Here is a 20828-nt window from a genome sequence, read left to right on the forward strand (position 1 = left end):
GATCAAGTGCCTAAAACCTCTATAAGACATTTTTTTTAAAAATCTGCCTGACATTTTAAAATGCCTGAGTACAAATAACATTTCAATAGATAATGGCACTAATGACAATTATACTTCAATTCCCTCTGATTTGTGTCTATATGAAATGGCTTACTACTAAAAAAAAATCTGTAGTTCCTCTACAATGAATTTATGTTGCCAAAAGAATTTACACATATGGTAAAAGAATTTAGGGGATGAAAACTATCCCCACAATTACTATTTCTTAAAATTGAATGAAGTAATGTGTCTACTTCCTGAAATGATTAAGGGATTTTAAAAAATAAAACAAACCAAGTTATATTTCAACAATTAGTATTAGGTCCCAATGCTTAGTTCTGGTCACTATTGTGTAAATTGGGTTAATTCTCTCTCTCTCTTCTCTCTCTCTCTCTCCCTCCCTCCCTCCCTCCCCCTCCCCTCTCCGTACCTCCCTCCCCCTCCCACTCTACGCACACACACACATGTGTGCAAATATGTGTGTACCGTATATATAAAACTGTGATATCAGATTGTTTATGTATTTGCTCTATCATAGCAGATTGGGATAAAAAAAGTTATTCTTCAAATATTTTGATTCAAAGTCATTTGATACCAGTTATTCCCTGTGTTTGTTCCTGGACATATTTAATAATCAAATGATATCAAAGAAATGTTGATCAATAGTACCTTTCCTTTTGTAAAACTCTAATGGTTCTTTTGGTATAATTTGTTTCTTCTTTGTCCAATGTTCTGTCTTAATCAATAGTTCATACATTACACATTTTTGGATAAACACTCAGAAAATGAATACTGTGATCCAATAAAATAATAAATCTATTATATTTTGAATCCATTTTATTTATGTATTTGGAATCTTATGAGTATAAATAATAGAGTAAGTAAATATAAATAAAAGGCAAGAACTGTCTTGTAAATTTTGTTTACACATTTCTGCTAATAGGCTGTCTTAATTTGATAATATTATCTGGCAACCAAGCTATCATATCTGTGAAAATTCGCAGTCTGATACAGATGGAAGTCCTCCCCAGAATCTCTAAAAGTTAGATAAAAAGTTGCATTATAGTATTCTTTTCATATTCAAGACATAAATAAAAAGGGAACACCATTTTGCATATAGAGCCACATACAGGGTTGGAAATTGGTGCTAAATTAGCTAAGAAACTATAATTTTATACATTTTTATAGAAAACAAATGTAGAGTAAATCTTTTAATGCAATCAAGCACAAAACAGTAATCCCTCTGCACCTGTCCTTTTTGGGAATAAGAATTCCACATCATTGGCAATTCAGTTTTACACTTACCTGAGAAGCTCTGGAGTAGGAGTTGAACGCCTGGGTCTTGCTATCTCTTCACCTAGCACAAAAGATACATTTAACATTGTTTTCTTGGAGTACAGTGTAGACAAACTGCCTGCTGAATATTAAATAAAACTGTTATAGCCCAGCAACAGCCTGTGCTGCATTCTAATTGGTCGGGCGAAACACAGCCTGTGATTGGTGGTTGTAATGACAGTTAAATGACAGTTGGTACCTGAGAGTATAAATACTGTGACAGTTGTAACATATTCTGAATCGCTTGTCATCTCGCAATAAACATCTTACTCTCTGATTCCATGGCTCCTGCGTCTATCCCTCACACAAAACATATACAATAAAAACCAACTGAACAGTGGACCCATGAAGATGTGGCATTGGTGCTGATCTGAGACCACAAGTATATCCCTTTTGCATAATATCGTGACTTTTGTAAACATTTTGCAGTTGAGACAATTAATTTTGCGGAATGCAGGAGTTATTACTGCAAGAACAATTCTGCTATGTGACCTCCTAAGCCAGTGGTAGGTAACATTTTCAGCACCGGGTGCCAAAAAGGGAGTGCACGCGCACTCATCTGGCCGCACCCGGAAGAGGAGCTCCAAAGGGGGCATACATCCACTGGAAAATGAACTTCTGATTTCCATCATGCACATGCACAGTGGCCAGCTAGTTTTCTAGTTACTGGCACGCATGATGATCAGTTGGCTAGCATGCATGCTCATGCCAGAAAACAGAATATCAGCTCTTCCAGTTTCCAGCACTGCTGCATGCACAAAGGCCAGCTGATCATTGCACGCATATGCACTCCATAAACCCGGAAGAGGAACAGGTGACGCCATGCATGCCAGGCAACATGGCTCTGTGTGCAACTTCAGGCACACATGCCATAGGTTCGCCATCACGGTACTAAGCTATGGGAGAATTCTTGTTTTAACAGGAATTCTCAACTTTCCTGCTTCCTAGCTCTTCAGCATTTTTCCTATTCTATCATACCACTTTGCCACTCTTTCATTGACTTTAAATTTAACAAAAGGGTATTTTCTTTCTTTGCTCATAAGACAAGTCTAAGGATGGGAAGCTGGGACCGAATGAAAGGCTATATATGGGTTCCATGATTGGACAACTGGAAGGAACACTAGTAAAACTGCTTTGTATGAAAGGCTACAATAGCTTTGGACAATATTAAATTATAATTTAATATCTCTTCAAAATATGATCATATGGCCAACAATTGTGTAATATTAAAATTATAATTAGGCAAGCTACATTTTTCTACTTAATGCATACTAATACTTAATAAATCAGGCAGAAACCTAACTGTGGCCGCTTAACAAATACAAGATTTCATAAAACATTTCAACTGAGATTAATTATGCCCCCAGTCTTTCTACATATACTATAACATTTCACATTCTTGGCAGGGATAAAATTCAGCAGGTTCTGACAGGTTCTGGACAACTGGTACTGGAAAATTTGAGTAGTTCAGGGAACTGGTAAATACCACCTTTGGCTCACCCCAGAGTGGGGTGGAAATGGGGATTTTGCAGTATCCTTGCCCTGCCATGCACACCAAGCCATGGCCACAGAACCAGTAATAAAACATTTTGAATTTCATCACTGATTCTAGGGCTACATATGTGTTTTTATGAAAAATAAATGCAATGAAAATATTTTCATTAAATATATGTATTTTTATTAGATATATGAGAATATTCCATTGACATTTCAATTACACTCAGAGAAATATATATTTTACAGCCTACTGATATGGTCTGTGCAGTCAGCTAACTGCATTCTGCATGGGCACTTTGATTTATAATGCATCTATTAATTATGTTTATGCATTTGTACAGAATTTCATAGCAGCATGCAGATGTATTCTCAATCTGTTCTGAGGTCTATTTCACTGATGTTCTGAATGCAATCTTTATTGTTAATTAGCTGCTGCTGGTCTTTTAGGATATGAAAATTATGAAAGAAATCTACCCCATCTACGGATAGTCACCAGTTAAAGCCCAATTTGCTTTTAAATGATACTTACTAGATAGGTTCCTCTTAACTGTACCCTAAAATTAAATACAAAAAAACCACAGTTTAGAATTAATGGATTATATTTATCTAAAGGGAATATTGCTCTCTTTTGAAATGCTGAAAAAACAAAGATAAATAATATTTGTAAAACAAAACATACAGTAAAGGATTCAAACATCTTTTGAATAGAGCTGAAGGTAAAAGTTACAGATGTATTTCCACAAGAATTTCACACATACACAATTTGCCAAAAAGTCCTAGAACAACATGTTTATAGCCCCAGAGCTGGATTATACTTTCATAAAATCTCATTTGCTTATACATTGTTTTATGTCTATTTTTTTAAAAAAGACTAGTATTGCAGAAGATGAAAAAAACAACCCATTGAAACAGAAAATAGAATTCTCAGGAAGTATGAAATATAAACAGGACATATCTGTGCAAAAGGTGTTCTTACATGCTCTTCTGATAACGCCTTATCTTATTCTATTCTATTCTATTTCTATTTCTATTCTATATATAAAAATGGCTGTGTGTGTATGTTCCAGCATAACTCTATAATGCCTCAAGCAATTTTAACTAAACCTGGTACACAGATGGCTTGCTCTCTGAAGAAAATACTGTGGGGTAAGACACCTCTAACACCCCTCGGGTGTGCGTTCTTTTAAGATACATCCTTTTGTGCCGTACTGCCATACTAGCTAATACTATACATTGCAGTGGAGTTGCCATAGTAACAGCTTCAAAGTACTCCACAAGGGTAACTCCAGAGTACTCCCTCAGTACTCCACCAGAGTACTCCCTCTGGTAAGCGGGAAAATCCAACATTAGAAATTACCTTTGGTCCGGACACCTTTCCTCTATAAATAAATACCCAGGCAACACCAGGTTATAGGCTAGTACTTTATATACCAGAATAGAGGGTGACAGAGGATTGGATCCAGAATGGTTATTCTGTCCATTTCTGCCTGTATTTTTCAAGGCAGCTCTTTTCTTTTCAAACCATATTGCATGAAATATTTTAATAATATTTTAAATGAGGCCATAACATCACATCCAAGGAAAAGGGAAGACCAAGAAGAACTGAACGATCAAGAGTTCAGTAGGGCAGATTTTAAAGAGAATAAAATGGGAAATATTTCTTAGTCAATGTGATCCTTATTAAGTTTGGCAAGTATCTCCCAAATGCGCTCTGCAAGATATGCGAGGCATATTCCCAATAAATTTAAATTAATCCTATGTAAAATAACCCGCAGTCATTTACACAACTGTTTGAACATGAATTCATGACCTACCGGGCTGCGTCTCTGTGATCAGCAAAAAGGAAGAGAGAACAGATACCTAGTCAGAGAGTGAAAGATCAGTAGTAAAAATGTCTTTGGATGGCAGGAGATCTAGTTTCACAAAATACCAACTTCAAAACTATTTTTCTTTAGATAGCTCTCTTCCCAAATCCACTTAAGGTCTTCAGCCTGTTTAAACTTGATTTTAAAAATGAACCTATACTATGAAGATACTTGCAGGAACAACAGCAACAGAAAATCCACATTTGCTTATTTTATCTAACATATTAATTGCTAAAACGTTGTTATAATTCTAAAATTAATTGAAGTGTTATAGATCTAAGTTTAATTAAAATTTAAAATTAATCAAAAACCATTTCCTCTTTCTTTATATATTTTGGGCAGTTTGGCAGACTGGCCTTTTCATATTTGCAATTACTTCCAGTACTTATTTGGAAATTCAAAAACATGTACACTGTCTTAAAAATGTCTGGCATACATTGTCAGTTTCTTATATTTTAAAACATTGGCAATTACTCCTTGTTTTGGAAATTGACCATACTTTGGACTTAAATATTCTAGTTATTTTTTTCTTTTTTCCCCCTGAAAAACGCAGAGCACACTTTGGATGTTGTCAATATTCATGTATCCCTATTATTTTTTTACATAACTTTTACCTTATATTTACTTTTGTCTCATTCTATTTATCATATCTGTAGTTAAGTTTTGTTTGTGTCTGGTCTATCTGCAATTTGTCAGCTCATTGAGATCCCTATTCTCCTAAAATAGTAAGAATCTGTTATTTCTGGTCTCTTCACTGTGTGTGTTTGAGACAGTATGTTTTATTTTTAGACTAATATAATACAAACTATTCTTTATATTATATATGTTATGTACAAAAGAGTCAAATACAAAACTCTATATCTTTTAAATATTGTCACATAAGCAATATCTAATAAGTTATTCCTGGAAGGGTCTAATTTTGCCACTGAGCCATGCTAATATATCTCCTAGTCTAGAAGAGTATGTGTTTATGAGTAATAAATTTGTCAATCTTCAATAACAAAATTAATTTGCAATAGGACACTTGCTGTGTGAATTCAGTGCAAATTCTCTATAGATTCTCTGCTGAGGAATTTTGAAGCTGCTTTGCTTTTCATTTCCTATCCTCTCTTCTTCTGCCTTTAAAGACATTTAGTAAGAATATTTCAATGCTTTATCGCAGGGGTGTCAAACTCACATTGTCATGGCGGCTTTACATGATGTATTTGGACTTTTCTCCCCTTCGCTAAACCAAGTGTGGATGTGGCCAGCACGTGATACATCCTACCTGGGGGCTGGGAGTTTGACAGCCCTACTTTATTGGGTCAAACTTTAAACCTATCTGGCTCAAAACTTGCAGGCTAAATATTCCCTAAAGCATCTTCCATCCATGCTATTTTTTATTCCATTCTCATTGGAAGATTGCTGATACTTTGACATTTTCCTGTTATACTGAACGGTATTTAATCTTCAAATCTTTTATCAAACTGTACCTCAAAAGTTCAAAATGAATTCTTTTACCTTGGAATCTCACTTCTCAAATCCTCACTGATTGCCTATTTATTCTAACAACTTTAGAAGGACAATTAGCTTGAGAGGCAACCAGGTGGCCTGCATGGATAGCATGGTTCCTGCTTCTTCAGGGAAAGCAAATGATTTAAATAATATGCAGCCATTTTTTATTTCCCATTAGTGCTGCTGGCAATATGTGGGGAAGAACTGTGCTACTTTCTCAAAGTCTATGTTTCCAAAACTGTCCTTCATTTATTCCTTCTTATGAAATGACATGAAGATGAATAACCTGACAGCACTACCTTCCCAAATACTACAAAATATGTATGTATGTGCATGTGTGCATGGACGCACGCACATGCGCGTGAGTGCACACACACACAAACTGTTTACATCCAATAAAATGAGTGTATTAGGGAATAAGAAGACTTCTTACCGGACTTTTCCTCTGCAAAATGCATTAAGATAAAGAAGAGAAAAAAATAGCATTTTCCACTGTGCATAATCCATGGAAAAACTAATGAAATGATACATTAAATATTTTACAGATCAGTCCTAAAGACATCTATTCAGAAATAAATTAATTTTAATTAAATTTACTTTCAAAAGCTCCCACGAATATAAACTTTAACAAGAAAAAGACTAAACTTTTTATAGACAAAAGAGAAAGTCAAAAAGAACTGGGCATTCGTAAAATGTATAGGCTATGCCTACTTATTCAGAAACAAGTTGTAATGGGATTAAAGAGGTTTGCCATAAATCAGCCTTCCTTAAGCTGGACATTTTTTTAATTCATGTTTTTCAACTCCCAGAATGCCCAGCAGTGGCCAAAGTTGTTCACACACCACTAGACAGTAGCCAAAATAGAGAAGACTATTTAGTGTGAGTACGCATAGAATCATAACATTGAAACATTGCAAAGATCCAATTACTCATTATTGATGTACATTGTAATATTTCTAAATGTGTAATCAATTAGCTTAGCTACTAATTAAAATCAAACAAATGTGATGGACCTTAATGATTATCTGTGACCCATCAAAGAGACTTACCATATTTTTATTATTTTGGTGCTATTTTATTTGTCTCTGATTAATCAGAAAAAAAATAAATTTAAAATCAGTTCCATTATTATCCATTAATGAAAAAAATGGTGATATTCCAACTACTTCAACATCTAACTAATATAATTGCCTTGAAAAAAGGTAAATACCAGTCATAAGGTTATTATCCTGGCTAAGAAGGATAACAAAATATAAAACATACTGGCTTCTGATAACATGGAATGATAAATATATTGGTAAAAAAACCTGACAGATTGTTCTCAGGTTTAGATTTTACACATATCTGTTGATGCAAGACATATTGTGTTCAATGAGAATTGCTCGCAAGTAATGTTGCATAGCTTTGCAATCAGAAACTATTAAACAATTGAATTGAGAAGAAAACTTACTGGTTATGCATTGGAACAGCACACTTCCTTTCGTAATAAAATAGAATCCAATTAAAATTCAACAGAAGGCTCTAAATACTAATTCCTTCACCAGATACAAAAAATGAAATCTTTGCTGCTGTTTCCTTTTCAGCCCATAATTATTTGTTTGCTATCTCCATAGTTATGAGAGGAGTTGGTTGAGAAGGTAGTTCTTCTTTGACAAAGTGCCACAAAAGGGCTTAAACGACACTGATCTTTTCTATCATGTGTCAATTCCTAATCATTTTCCCTTTTCTTTTTCCTTTTAAATAGTGTAGTATGTCAAAAATATTCCTTGCTCCCAAGTGCTCCCCCATCATACTTTTTCTATTGTGAGCAGATGGTCATTATCTAAAGTAGACTATGAAGTACAGCAAATCCTTGCTAAGTCTATTAGAGTAAGTAGGAAGAAAGAAGGAGGGAAATAGGGCACACTGATCTTTTCTTCTTCCACTAATCGTGTTGCATTATTTGGGCATAAATTCTCAATGATGAGTTGGCAGTATAACCATCTCACAAAAAATATTTTGTTAACACATCACCTTGAAGAACAGCTCATCAACATTCATCACACAGAAACATATCACCATCATTTTATTTGTAGAAAAATAATGCATCATCTAGTGGCTTAGAATACATTATTGAGCTAATCATAATGTTACTAAGAAGAGCAAATAATTGCTATTATTGCATTATTTAACGTTATTCCATTACATTTCAAGTAAACCTTGCTTTAGGCAGTGAGTCATGATTTTATAACAGTGATGTTTGAAGGAAAATTTTTAAGATGGGCTTATGTTTTTTGCATTTGCAAAATTCAACAGCAACGATACCTGAAAAAACAGTTTTAAAATACTGTAGCTCTGCTGCTCTCTAATCTCTTTAAAGAAAGGCATAATAAATCCCATCATAGAAAGAATTATAGCCAACAGATAGGCTGCCAGCATCATCCATATATCCTCCCCAAAGTCATATAAAGTGGAAATGACTTCTTGTTGAGCAACAAATGGAATATATAGAATATATGCTTTGTACCAGCCTTTCCTTTTATATTTTAACAGGGCATTTTTTTTTCATTTCTGTCTTAATACTGCATAAAGGTGCAGATTAAGTAATTTCAGACCTGCTCTAATCTTTGTCTTTAATCTTTTCAGGTGCTGCTTTCCAGCAAGAAACAGAGACTCACAGTGGATTTTCAGTTCATGAGACATCTAAACCTTAAATTTGCATCACTGAGTCATATATTCAGGAGCAAAAGAAGAAAATGTTAGTTATATAATCAATTCTGTGGGGCACAACAACAGTCTCGAATATAGCCTTCCAATTTGCTTCAAAAATATAGCACTTTTGAATTTAAATTGGTTATCTCTGGACTGAATGACATGACTTTATTTCTAAAGGAAACCAGCATTTTAAAAAGTGTTCCATTAGAACAAAAGGTGAAATAATAATTTTGGGACATTTCATATTTCCCCACTGTGTTGTTCTTATGTTGTTTTAGGTAGCTTTTCAACACTTAGAGCATTTTTAGAAAAGCTGAAGGGAAAGGAGAAATCAGCAAAAAGTGTTTTCCCCACCCCAATATATTAAATTCTATTTAATGTACATCTGGGTCTAAATCCATTAGATATATACATATGAACCATGTAAGCACACTTTCCCATATATAGTATATAATTCTCTCTTCTTAAGTAAATTAAATCTAGCTATTAGAGAATTTCTACACTACCATAATAATATTCCAATTACTGTATATACTCGAGTATAAGCCTAGTTTTTCAGCCCACTTTTTGGGCTGAAAAAAGCCGCCTCAGCTTATACTCGAGTCAGTGAAAAATTTGCCCGAAATGGAGGAGAAAAAGGGACGGGGCCATGCCGCTGGGTGACACTCGTGAATGGCCCAGTGCCCCTGTGAGTTTCCCCTCCCTCTGTGTCAGTTTGCCGCGCAGCGCGGACCGCACCATCCCCCCTCCTCACGTTCTAATGTAATGCAGGGCTGTCTTACGATTCCCCTTCCTCCCCCTCCTGCCGCTCTGCAACGATGTCCCACCTCCTCCTTGTTATGGCAAGCAGCCACATAGCGATGTCCCACCTCCTCTGGTACAGTGATCCAATGATAGGAATCACTGTGCCGTGTGTCATAGGAGGCGGGACATCGCTCCCGCGGCTGCACGGGACATCATCATCACAGCGGGACATCAGCATCATGAGGTGAGTGAAGTATTTCATTGAATACACCGCTAGTTTACTGTTTTTCTTTGAAATAAATATTCAAAAACATTATTGGTATCTATTTTTATTTTTGAAATTTACCGGTAGCTGCTGCATTTCCCACCCTAGGCTTATACTCGAGTCAATAACTTTTCCAGTTTTTTGTGGTAAAATTAGGTGCCTCGGCTTATATTCGGGTCGGCCTATACTCGAGTATATACGGTACTATTTACTTTTGTAATACTACCTGAACAAACTTCTTTTGAAATATTTTTAAAAGGGTATCATTTCTCCCGAATTTTGCTGTAACAATTAGAATCAACATCTGTACTATTACAGCACAAGTCCTTGAAAAAGCCGATTATATTCTGACTAGAAATACTAAAAAATATAAGGATTTCGATTCAGCATACTAACTTTCTGATCAAGGTAGCATGATGGACAACAACTCACAGAAACCTTTTTGCCAATAGCAAATTCCAAAATAAATATATAATAGTTTTGCACATAAAATTGAATTCAAATGCTGCTAATCAAGTGATATTACTTTTCAAGTCAAGAGATCACAATATTTGGTTTAAATGCTCCAGAGATTTTACGTTATGCAAACAATTGTACACACAATATATCTCACTAATATAAAGTATAGCCATACTCAATTTAAAGAAATGACACTGTACATTGTAAGTATAAAGCTATTTAAGTTATTCTTTTCATCATCCTGCATTCATGAAAAGCATTACAGCTCTAGAAACTTCCTTAAATTGCATGGCATCACTTGATTAGGAAGCTGCATTCTCTCCAATGCAACAAAGTCATCATTCTGATTAACAGCTTCCATGTCTTCCACAGTCCAGGAAATGAGTGTTACAAATCACCTCTTGAACTTGATTTCCATATACTACAATATAACACACTGTTGCTTTCAAACCCAGCTGCATCAGCTTTGTGAATTCATAATGATTGCAAGGTTCATTTACTGAAATAAAGACCACCAAATTGCACATACACACACAATGCATAAAAGTTGGAACTTCGTGCAGCAATAAATGATGAAGGCATAGATGTTATACCAACATTAGGTTTCAAACAATTTCCATGACTTTAGCTTAGCTAGATTTGTTTCCAGTTGTATATCCAATACGTTGTTGGATTCTGTGGTGTTAGAGCCAAATGATAGAAGAAACAAAGCCATATAGTTTCTTTAACTGGAAATACAGAAATTTATGCAATCAGGGCATGTACAGTTTTATTATTTACTGCTAATCATTTCTTATAAATCTAGTAATTAGTAGTACCCAGGGACCAATTGGGGAATGTCACAATTATCTTCTTTTTGTACTGCTGTTTTTTCCACAAAAGAATGGTCAGGATACTATTATTATGAGAGTGATAAACTTACAGACTTACAATTCATTTGCATAATTTTTGTGAAGGAATGCTATTAAAATGGTTCATTTCCAAAGTAGATATATAACTATCTACCTGATGAACAAATCACCCCATTGAGTTGTAGTTGAGTCAATTAGAAGCTAACCATCTGTGTGGGATGAAAGTAAGTACTATTTAGTGTTTAATGAATTAATCATCAGTGTAGCAGAAACAAATCTCAGTAAAAATTCTGGGTCAATATATTGTTTGAGTAACTCTGTTTGGACAGAGAAGCCTTGAACTGACTAATATAATTCATCCTCAGGTATCTGTAAAGTACAAACTCCCTCTAAGGTGTTCCGACATAAGACCATTGGACTTACAGTATATCTCTTTTTTACCAGTAAATCATACTTATTTGTGTGCCTTTTTCCAGAATGTCAGCCATGTGCTGCATTGGAAAAAGAGGCTATTGCTTTGAGGAACTGGAAAGATTTCTTAGACAGCATGATGAGCAGGTATCCATTTCTGAAAATGGGATTTTGATAAGAAATAAGAGTCATATGTATCTAGAAACCTTGGTGAATCAGCCAATGACTTGGCTAACTGATGTAAGGGTTAGAAGGCTAGCACATGTCATCTAGATCAGGGGTTCATTTTCAGAACCAGGCCACTGAAGTGGTAGGCGAGTGCGCGCACACACAGCTACATTTGTGAGCGAAACTATCCCTCCCCTCCCCAGCCACTGTCTCTGCCAGTCCATCAAGCTGGAAAGATTGGGGAAAGGTGATCTAGATAAATTGATGGTGTTCAGAAGCAGGGACCACAATGCAGTACTCTATTAGCAAAAATCACAGAATGCAGCCATCTCTGAACAGATAGGTGAAAGGAAGGACATACTGAGATAGTGCTATAATAGAGAGCATCATGTCGCTCTAGACATTGCCAACAAATTGGCCAGAATTACTCTGACTGAAAATATCAGGTCTTGAGAATTCTTGTCATGTTAAACTTCTAGAAATAAAAGCTTTGCACTATTGAGAGTAAAAGGTACATTATTCAGGTCCCAGTAATGCTACCCATCACTTCTGCATCTCAAAACGACTTAAATCTTTTATCTCTGACCTGCAAATTTTGAATGACATTCTTCATCTTTTTATACTGGATCCCTTTTGGAAATTGGAAACCCAATTTCCAATAACTGTTATAAAAATGGGAGAGCAAACAACACAGCTCAGTTTAATTTTTTTTTTTTAAAAAAGTCTGAATTGTGGCCATTTCATGACTATTTTGAATAAGTGGCCTCTTATTTCTCGTTCAAATGGTTTTCAAAATGCTTTTTAAAATATAGATCATATCCATGCCATGTATTCATTTCTAAAACCATAATAGCAGCATGCAGAGAAAATTGCTGCAACTTCTTTAAAATGTTCTCTCTTTAAAAGATCTGTCAAGAGCGCTGAGTAGCTATGGAAATCATGATATTTTTCACCATATCTTGAACCTAAAATGGTTTGTAGGAAGCCCTTATGCTGTGAAATACTTGACAAAACCAAATTTGGAGGAGATGAATAACATAAACTGATTGTATGGCACACCTGGAAAATAAGCAAAATACAATTTGGGAAGTCTTAGGAAGTAGCAAATTAAAAATATATTGCTTACCACTGGTGAAGGTGAAAGTGCAATATTGCCTATAGAAGCTTTCAGTTCATCAACAGTTGCTGCACTCTTAAGAGTGTCTTTAGATTGCAAAGGTTTAATCTTAATGTTGAATTTCTTGTGCGCCTCCTCTTCCTCTTCAGATTCACTTGAAGAATAAAAGTGCTTTCCTTTGGTAGGTAGATCACAGTTAAAGAGAAATGCAACCAATCTGTAGACTACAATACAACATTATTTCAGTTTCAGGATATGTCCATCAAGGCACCAGTTTTAAATGAATGGTATGATTCCAGTGGCATACAATACAATTTTAGTTCAGTACAGTACATTACATTGCAGTACAGTACATACGTTGGAATGAAGCTCTAAACTTAAAGGGGGAAATCAGACAGTGCTAAGCAGCTCGAAAGAAACCTTGAATATGGTCCACTGTAGAGATGTCTATTGAGATTCTCAGTCATCCAGGTCATGGTTGTCCCAAAGTTTCTTTTTTAAGAGACAACTGGACTTTCAGATTTTTCTTTGCTTGGATGTTTTGCTTCTCATCCAAGAAGAGAGCTGAAGAAGCTTCTTGGATGAGAAATGAAATGTCTTCAAAGAAAAAACAGAAAGTTCAGTTTCATCTCAAAAGAGCTCAATTGTAGAGAGTTCTCCACTATAGGAGCAGATGGCATCTAGAATCAGGCAATCTCTTCCCAGTGGCACAATATATATTTACTGGGAACGTAGGACTAAAAATGCTAATAATACTGGAATCCTATTCTTTTTCTCTCTGTTGAAATTTTTTTTCAATATCAGAAAAGCTAGACATTGGGAAGATTATGTGACTGAGTATGAGAAGGATTCTGGCAGGTGTAGCTAGATCATCTGTGAGCCCCCTATCTGACCAAGGAAGTTGCAAATTAAAAATAAAGGATATAGCCTGGTTCGTCTGGTCTGATGCTGTATCCTTCTTCATCAAGTTCAGGTGAATTCTGGTATGGCAAATATAGTGAAGGAGTCAAAATGTAAACATTCTTTTCTTTTTCCCTTTTTCCTCAAAACCTCATTAATGAGGCTTTTACTTATTCATTTTGAGAATGTATAACCCCTCCTAATTAAAAAAAATTGCTACAATAAAAATAATCATTAACAGAAAAAAAAGTAATCCTCGAGCTTCCGGGAGGATTAAAACGGCCTCCCCTGAGCTCTGTAGCCCCTCTGAGCATGGAAACAGGCTGTTTTCAGCCTCCCAGAACTTCCTGGACACCCATTTTTCACCCTCCCCGAGTCTCCGCATGGGCCCTGGCATCCCAAACTGGATGGGCTGGTAGAGAGTGGGAGCAAGCAGTTTTGGGTCCCTCTCAATAAGTCTATGTAATACCGCTATTGTATTAGGTGCACTGGATATCAGGGGGTTTTCAGATACAATTCAAGGTGCAGTGGTTATCTCTAAAGCTCTACACAGCATAGATATTGGTGATTCGAAGGACTATTTCTCCAATTTCTGCCTATTCTACAAAAAACGAGAATTTATGTTTTCCAAATCCCATCTACTGTGTGCTATAGAATATCCTCCACCAAAATTTAGCTGGCCCCAAATTTGCTGCTCTATAAAGACTTGGCTCTTCTCCCTGGTACTGGACATATGAGCCTGCTACTATTGTCATATAAATATATTTTTGTGGGGCTTTGTTCCTGACAGGGTGTGTATTTTATTTCTTTATCATTGTTTTTGTACTATATATTTTTTGCAACTCTGTTAGCTACCTTGAACCTGCTCTACAAGTAGATGATAATATACAGGCAGTTCTTGACTTATCATCATTCATTTTGTGACTGTTCAAAGTTACAATAGCACTGAAAAAAAGCTTATAAGCAGTCCTCACACTTGCAACCATCACAGCATCCCCAAGGTCATATGATAAAAATTTGGATACCTGAGATGTATTTACAATGGTTGCAGAGTCCAGAAGTCATGGATTGCCATTTGTGACTTTCCCAGCTGACTTTCAACAAGCTGTCAATGGGGGAATTTGTCTAATGACCACATGATTTGCTTACCAACCATAGCAAAAAAGATACTAAGATCAGATGTGATTCATTTAACAACCGAATAGTTCTGATTCCAATTGTGATTGTAAGTTGAGGCCCCAAATGAACATTAAATGCATACTGTACCTGCATACATGTCACTCAATTTATTAGGCAGTAAACATAAAAAAGATTTTAATCCAAACAGCTAACTTCCTAGGGGATAACTTGCAAAATAGTATTACTATATATCTACACTGTTTATGATGCCCAGCTACCTAACAAAATAAAGAATACACTTAGGGATTAAAGAAATATACTGTATGGTGAGAGATTAAACACTCTATCCAGGGGTGAAATACTCTAAAGTCTGCTACCGATTAGCTTTGTGCAGGCATGCGAATCAGTAGTTAAAAAATGCTTTAAAAGTAAAAAAAAATTCCAACGATCAGTTGTGTGACAATCAGCTGTGCTGTGTTATCATCAGAACTTTAAAAAAAACTTTTTAAAGCATTTTTAAACTATTGGTTCAGGCGAATTGGCTCAAACCGATAGCATTTCACCCCTGATTCTATCTTGACTAATTCACTAATGTGAAAACATTATCAGGAGAAATGTATTTTTCTACTATGAGGATGGTTTTCATATTAACAATATCTCTGAAACTGAGCTTCCCTTCAAACTGAGCTTCCCTTCAAATGATTTGCAATATTTTTTTTTTGTTTCCAAATCAAATGGGCAAAGTGTTCATATACATATGAAACACTAGATGGGGAAGACTAACAATTTCCTTTTATGTTTGTGCGGAGAGGAAGCAATATTCTTCTATAGGCATGCGTCTGACAAACTGAGGGAATGGACAAAGTCTTTGGTTATTTCCAGCTTGGAAGGATAACCAGTGAGCACTGACCAGTTTGCAGTTCTCTTCGCTCAGCTCTTGGCCAGGGAGGTGAAGAAACAGTGAAGTGTCACCCCACAAAGATATAATGCACATGACTGCATTTGTATTGGTTTGATGTCCAAATAGATCTTAAAACAGGGTACAAAACAGCTCAAATCAACCTTGGATACCTTTTAAACTGGACTGAGTAGTGTTGGGAGACAGAAGGTTGCTTATGTGGAAAAGTTCTAAATTTCTGATCCAATGAAGCTAGATTGATTGATTGATTGATTTGATAAATGTGTATTAGCCACCCATCTCGCACTTTTCAGCTCCTTCTAGCCTTAGTTTTTGCTGGAAGGTTAAAAAAAGTAGTTGAAGTCTCACTGACCACAAATTTGGGGAAGATAATAGATTCCATTACTATTTCTTTACTTTTCAGTGCTCCCAACAATCAGCAGAAGTTTATTCAGTTCGGGATCCTTTCAATACATCAGTAGGTGGATATTATTAGCAAGGGGAAAGATAGACATGGCTGATCTCTTCTATACATAATCCATTAGTTTCATGGGGAAAAAAATCAGTCCAGGCCAATTGCAGGGATGTATCTGGTAACTAGATATATCAGCAGAATACTTTACATGCAGGTGTTGTTACTGATTTTGTGCTGACTGATAGGATCAGCTAAAAATATAATTCATAGTCAGTATGACACAATAATAAGCATGCAAATAAGTAATCAAGTCTCACTGGAACAAATAATGTTTTAAAAGACTGCTGTCAACAGCGGGTTTTTTTTAAACTTACATATCTTTCCCAGTCAATCTCTGAATAAAATCCATTCGGAGCACCATTTGTTCTCTTCTGTAACACATAGTTTAAACAATGTTTTTGTTTTTGTTGTTATAAGAGGGGGGAATTAAAATGCTATAATTTCTTAGAAGACATGAAAAACTCGATGTTTTCAATGGAGGAATGCCCCAACATTGACCACTCCATTAAGAATAATTAAAAAGGCCATTCCAGGTTCTTTACTCTGCAACTTTCCATTCTTAAGCTCTCAACTATTCCAGAGCTGATAACCAGTGTAGGAATTGTAAGAAAATATGATAACTTTCATTGGCAAAGTACAGAATAGCAATAGCAATAGCACTTAGACTTATATACTGGTTCACAGTGCTTTTACAGTCTTCTCTAAGTAATTTACAGAGTCAGCATATTGCCCCCAACAATCTGGGTCCTCATTTTACCCACCTTGGAAGGATGGAAAGCTGAATCAACCTTGAGCCTGGTGAGATTCAATCTGCCAAATTGCAGTCAGCAGAAGTATTCTGCAGTACTGCATTCTAACCACTGTGCCACTACAGCTCTTATAAGTATAAGACAACTATGCAATAGATGATAACTCAGTGACAAGAGTTCCAGATTTAATTCCTGCCACCCCACATCATAGATTCATATAGCAGGTTTTTAGATGTCTTAGCCCAAGACCCTGAAGTCATTGAGAGAAATAATGCTGAGTTATACTGTGGGATATCCAATAAATTCTTGGCTCACAACACACCAGACCTAATTGTGATTGAAAAGAAGAAAGTGTGATAATTGATGTGGCAATATTGGGGGAATAGTTGGAACAGAAGACAAAGAATTGGAGAAGATCACAAAATATAAAGATCTTTGATACTGATTTAAAACCAGAAATATTTCTGTTGGGTATTCTACCAGATAATTATAATAAGGGGAATACAAATTTGATCCTACATGTATTAACTGCAGCCAGAATTGTATTTGCACAATGGAAAAGTGAAGAGATCCCTACAGATGATAATGTGATTAAAAAATATTAGAATGTGCAGAAATGAATAGATTAACACTTGCAATTAAGGAAAAGGAACAAACTGAATATTTTATGATATGGGATTTATTTTATCAATGGTTAGATAACAAAACAGAACTTAGAAACCTGAAAATATAAGAAAAAGATTAATGAAATAAGAGAGATTTGTTAAAAATAAAGAAGTATTATGATTTCTATTTTATTATTATAGAATTAATATAAATGTAATGAATATTGTTATAAACATTATGATTGCTATCTTTCAAACTATTTATAACCAGACAACACACTGTTTAATTGAAAATGAAACTTTGACATGTTAAAAAAGTAAAAAACTTTATACAAAACCCCCAAAAATCAAAGTATAAAGATCTGAAAATTAAAATCAAAATATTATAGCATAACCTAATTGTTATTGGCATGCTGGGTGCCACACCAGAAAATCTTCAACAACAGTTAGAAAATCTGTGCAATGATAAAATTTCCATCTGTCAATTGCAAAAGGACATACTGCTTGAATCCACCTATTTACTATGCTGATACATTATGACATGATTTCCCAGTGCTGTATATATAACAATAATAACAATTCTAGAATATTTAAAGGTTTTTTTTTGCATATAACATGCAGAATCAAGATGCATAGTTTCATTTCAAAATAATGTATTATTAACATAATATAGCCAAGGTTTTCTTTTATAAACACCATTTTAAGCCAAGCTTCATAAAACAAACATTCTGTTTTCCATTTAATTTATTTGAATTAATATTACTTGATTCCCCCATCCAAAAGCTTTCTATTACAAAACACTAATTAACGTCTAACCATGATTAGGTATATACAGTATATGCTTTAAGGTGATAGCCTAGAAAGCAGGAGACTGTGAGTTGTAGTCCCGCCTTAAAAATGAAACCTGGCCAGGTAACTTTGGGCCAGTCACTCTCTACCAGCCCAACCGACCTCAAAGATTGTTGCGGGTAAAATAGGAAGAGGAGGAGTATTAGGTATGCTCACCACCTTGACTTATTTATCAAAATAATAAAGGCAGGGTACAAATGTAATAAATAAATATGAACTTATAATATAAACACATAAGAAACATCCATGGTTGCTGCAGTGGCTATTGGCACACTGGATGCCATACCAGAAAGCCTTGAACAGCACTTAGAAAGTATGTTCATTGACAAAAAGCTACCCTTCCAATTACAAAGAGCTACACCACTTAGACCGTAGTTTGTGTAAAAGTGAAACATTAGTCATCCTATCTGGAGCACCAATGATGAAAGTACATTTCAATACATAACACATGAAGAATATCAAAGATGCATTAGGGAATTTTAAAGAAAAAAACAAAACTGTTGCAGTTTCAACATTGTAACCAACCCACTTGAAGCTTTAAGCCAATATTCACATTCTTACCGAAACTGCTTTTCCGCCTTCCTGGGTACATTCTGGTTTGCTATTGTAGGATGGATCATGAGGATGAGGGCTGGGTGGCTGGAATGGATTTTGTTTTTTGTAGAAAAAGGGTTAAAGTGTTTGGTGGTTTGACTTAAGAATAAATACATGAAAACTACATGGAGTAAGCAAGCTGAAAATGCACTTTCTGAAGGAATTATTTGCCAAATTAATGTTGCTATCAGCAGACTATTTTGGAACATAGAGTACCGCTCTATTCATCAGAAGTTAGGCATTGTAAGGGAATTCAGCTGACAGCTATCATGATTTTAAATATCATTTCATGGTCTATTAAGAGAACATTAGATTGCTATGTATTTTAAAACCTCATCTTCCTCTTCTCTCTCTTTTTCATCAGTCAATAGCCTTTTCAATTTTGTATTTCAATGCAGTATATATTTTCCGATAAAACTGGACAGATCAATTTTAGGAATAATTTAATTAAGCAATCTTGAACTATATAAAAGGGATAAGATCCTAAATTCATCCTGTTTGTCTGTGAGAAAAGAGATCAATACTATTTTGGTGTTCAGTAAGTTTTGAATAGTTGCAGGAAAGACGGTATTTTCTTAGGACTAGAAACTGTAGTCATGGATTGTATTGGGTTGTTACTCCAAGATGGGATAGAAACTATAAAAATTGAAAGTTTGTTTTATAATAATGGAGATGCCACATCCAGAAACTTGCAATTAATTCTTCAGTTTACTAAATAAACAGCTTTTCTTAGATTTAGGTTTATTCACAATATCAAACTTTGAAACTAGGAACAAAATTGAGCCTGATGGGAAATCTACTGACTGGAATATAGTCCCAATCATTCTAGTCAGAGTAAACATGTCCCACAAAGGAAGAAAATTTCTTATACCATTTTAAGAGACATTTAACATATTTTATAAACTATAGAATAGAAATCCCAAATGTACTTTTTCAAGAGGCAACTGTACTTTCTGGTTTTTCTTTGAAGATGTTTCACTTCTCATCCAAGAAGCTTCTTCAGAGCTGACAGGATAGTGGGGAATGGTGTCACAGCTGAAGAAGCTTCTTGGGTGAGAAGTTAAAGGAATTTTTCAAAGAAAAATCAGAAAGTCCAGTTGCCTCTTGAAAAAGCACCTTTGGGACAACCATGACCTGGATGATTGAGAATCTCCGTAGTCACATGAAAAGCAAATAATGTCATTTGAAAGAATGCAAAATTACTGGATAAAAATAATCTTTAGCTTCAGGCTTCAGCAGTACTGAAACCCAGAGAAAAGAACTAGGTGTCACAGACAGTGAATATACCAGACTAACAGAAGTAAAGATGAAGCCAAAGACTGAAGACAGAAGGCAAAGTTATAAGAAAGTTACCTGCTTGATAAGCTCCCTGTCTCATTTTAAATTTTTCAGAAATATGATTTTGCTTGAAAATGGAAAGATGGGAGGAACAGAAAACTACACGAGCACATTATTAGTATGGCTGATTTAATGGAAACTGTATCTGTGTGAGTCAATGCTCATGACTTTAATAAAGATTTGATTTGATTTAAACTGTGCGAGCCAAATTCTAAGCTGTGTGGAAAAAATATGCTTGGCTATTAAAAATAATTCACTAACCAAGATTGCAGAAAGTGGGAAGGAAAAATAAATCAAGACAGTGAGTGGCAGGGAAGACTTACTCTTTCCCCCTTTATTTCCTCAATATAAACTGCTTGTCT

General features: G+C 35.2%; 1 protein-coding gene across 1 annotated transcript in view; it reads right to left on the reverse strand.

The window, feature by feature from the left end:
* Window positions 1-20828, reverse strand: part of SGIP1 (SH3GL interacting endocytic adaptor 1) — an 82373-nt gene that overhangs the window by 48125 nt on the left and 13420 nt on the right. Inside the window, exons 4-11 of the mRNA XM_032217806.1 lie at window positions 19096-19173; window positions 16646-16702; window positions 13865-13919; window positions 12949-13124; window positions 6664-6675; window positions 4686-4697; window positions 3401-3425; window positions 1345-1396 (exon numbers count right to left, since the gene is read on the reverse strand). Coding sequence (XP_032073697.1) covers window positions 1345-1396; window positions 3401-3425; window positions 4686-4697; window positions 6664-6675; window positions 12949-13124; window positions 13865-13919; window positions 16646-16702; window positions 19096-19173 — 467 coding nt within the window. The remainder of the gene's footprint in view (window positions 1-1344; window positions 1397-3400; window positions 3426-4685; window positions 4698-6663; window positions 6676-12948; window positions 13125-13864; window positions 13920-16645; window positions 16703-19095; window positions 19174-20828) is intronic.

The sequence above is a fragment of the Thamnophis elegans genome, chromosome 5, assembly GCF_009769535.1.
Source record: "Thamnophis elegans isolate rThaEle1 chromosome 5, rThaEle1.pri, whole genome shotgun sequence".
Lineage (NCBI taxonomy): Eukaryota > Metazoa > Chordata > Lepidosauria > Squamata > Colubridae > Thamnophis > Thamnophis elegans.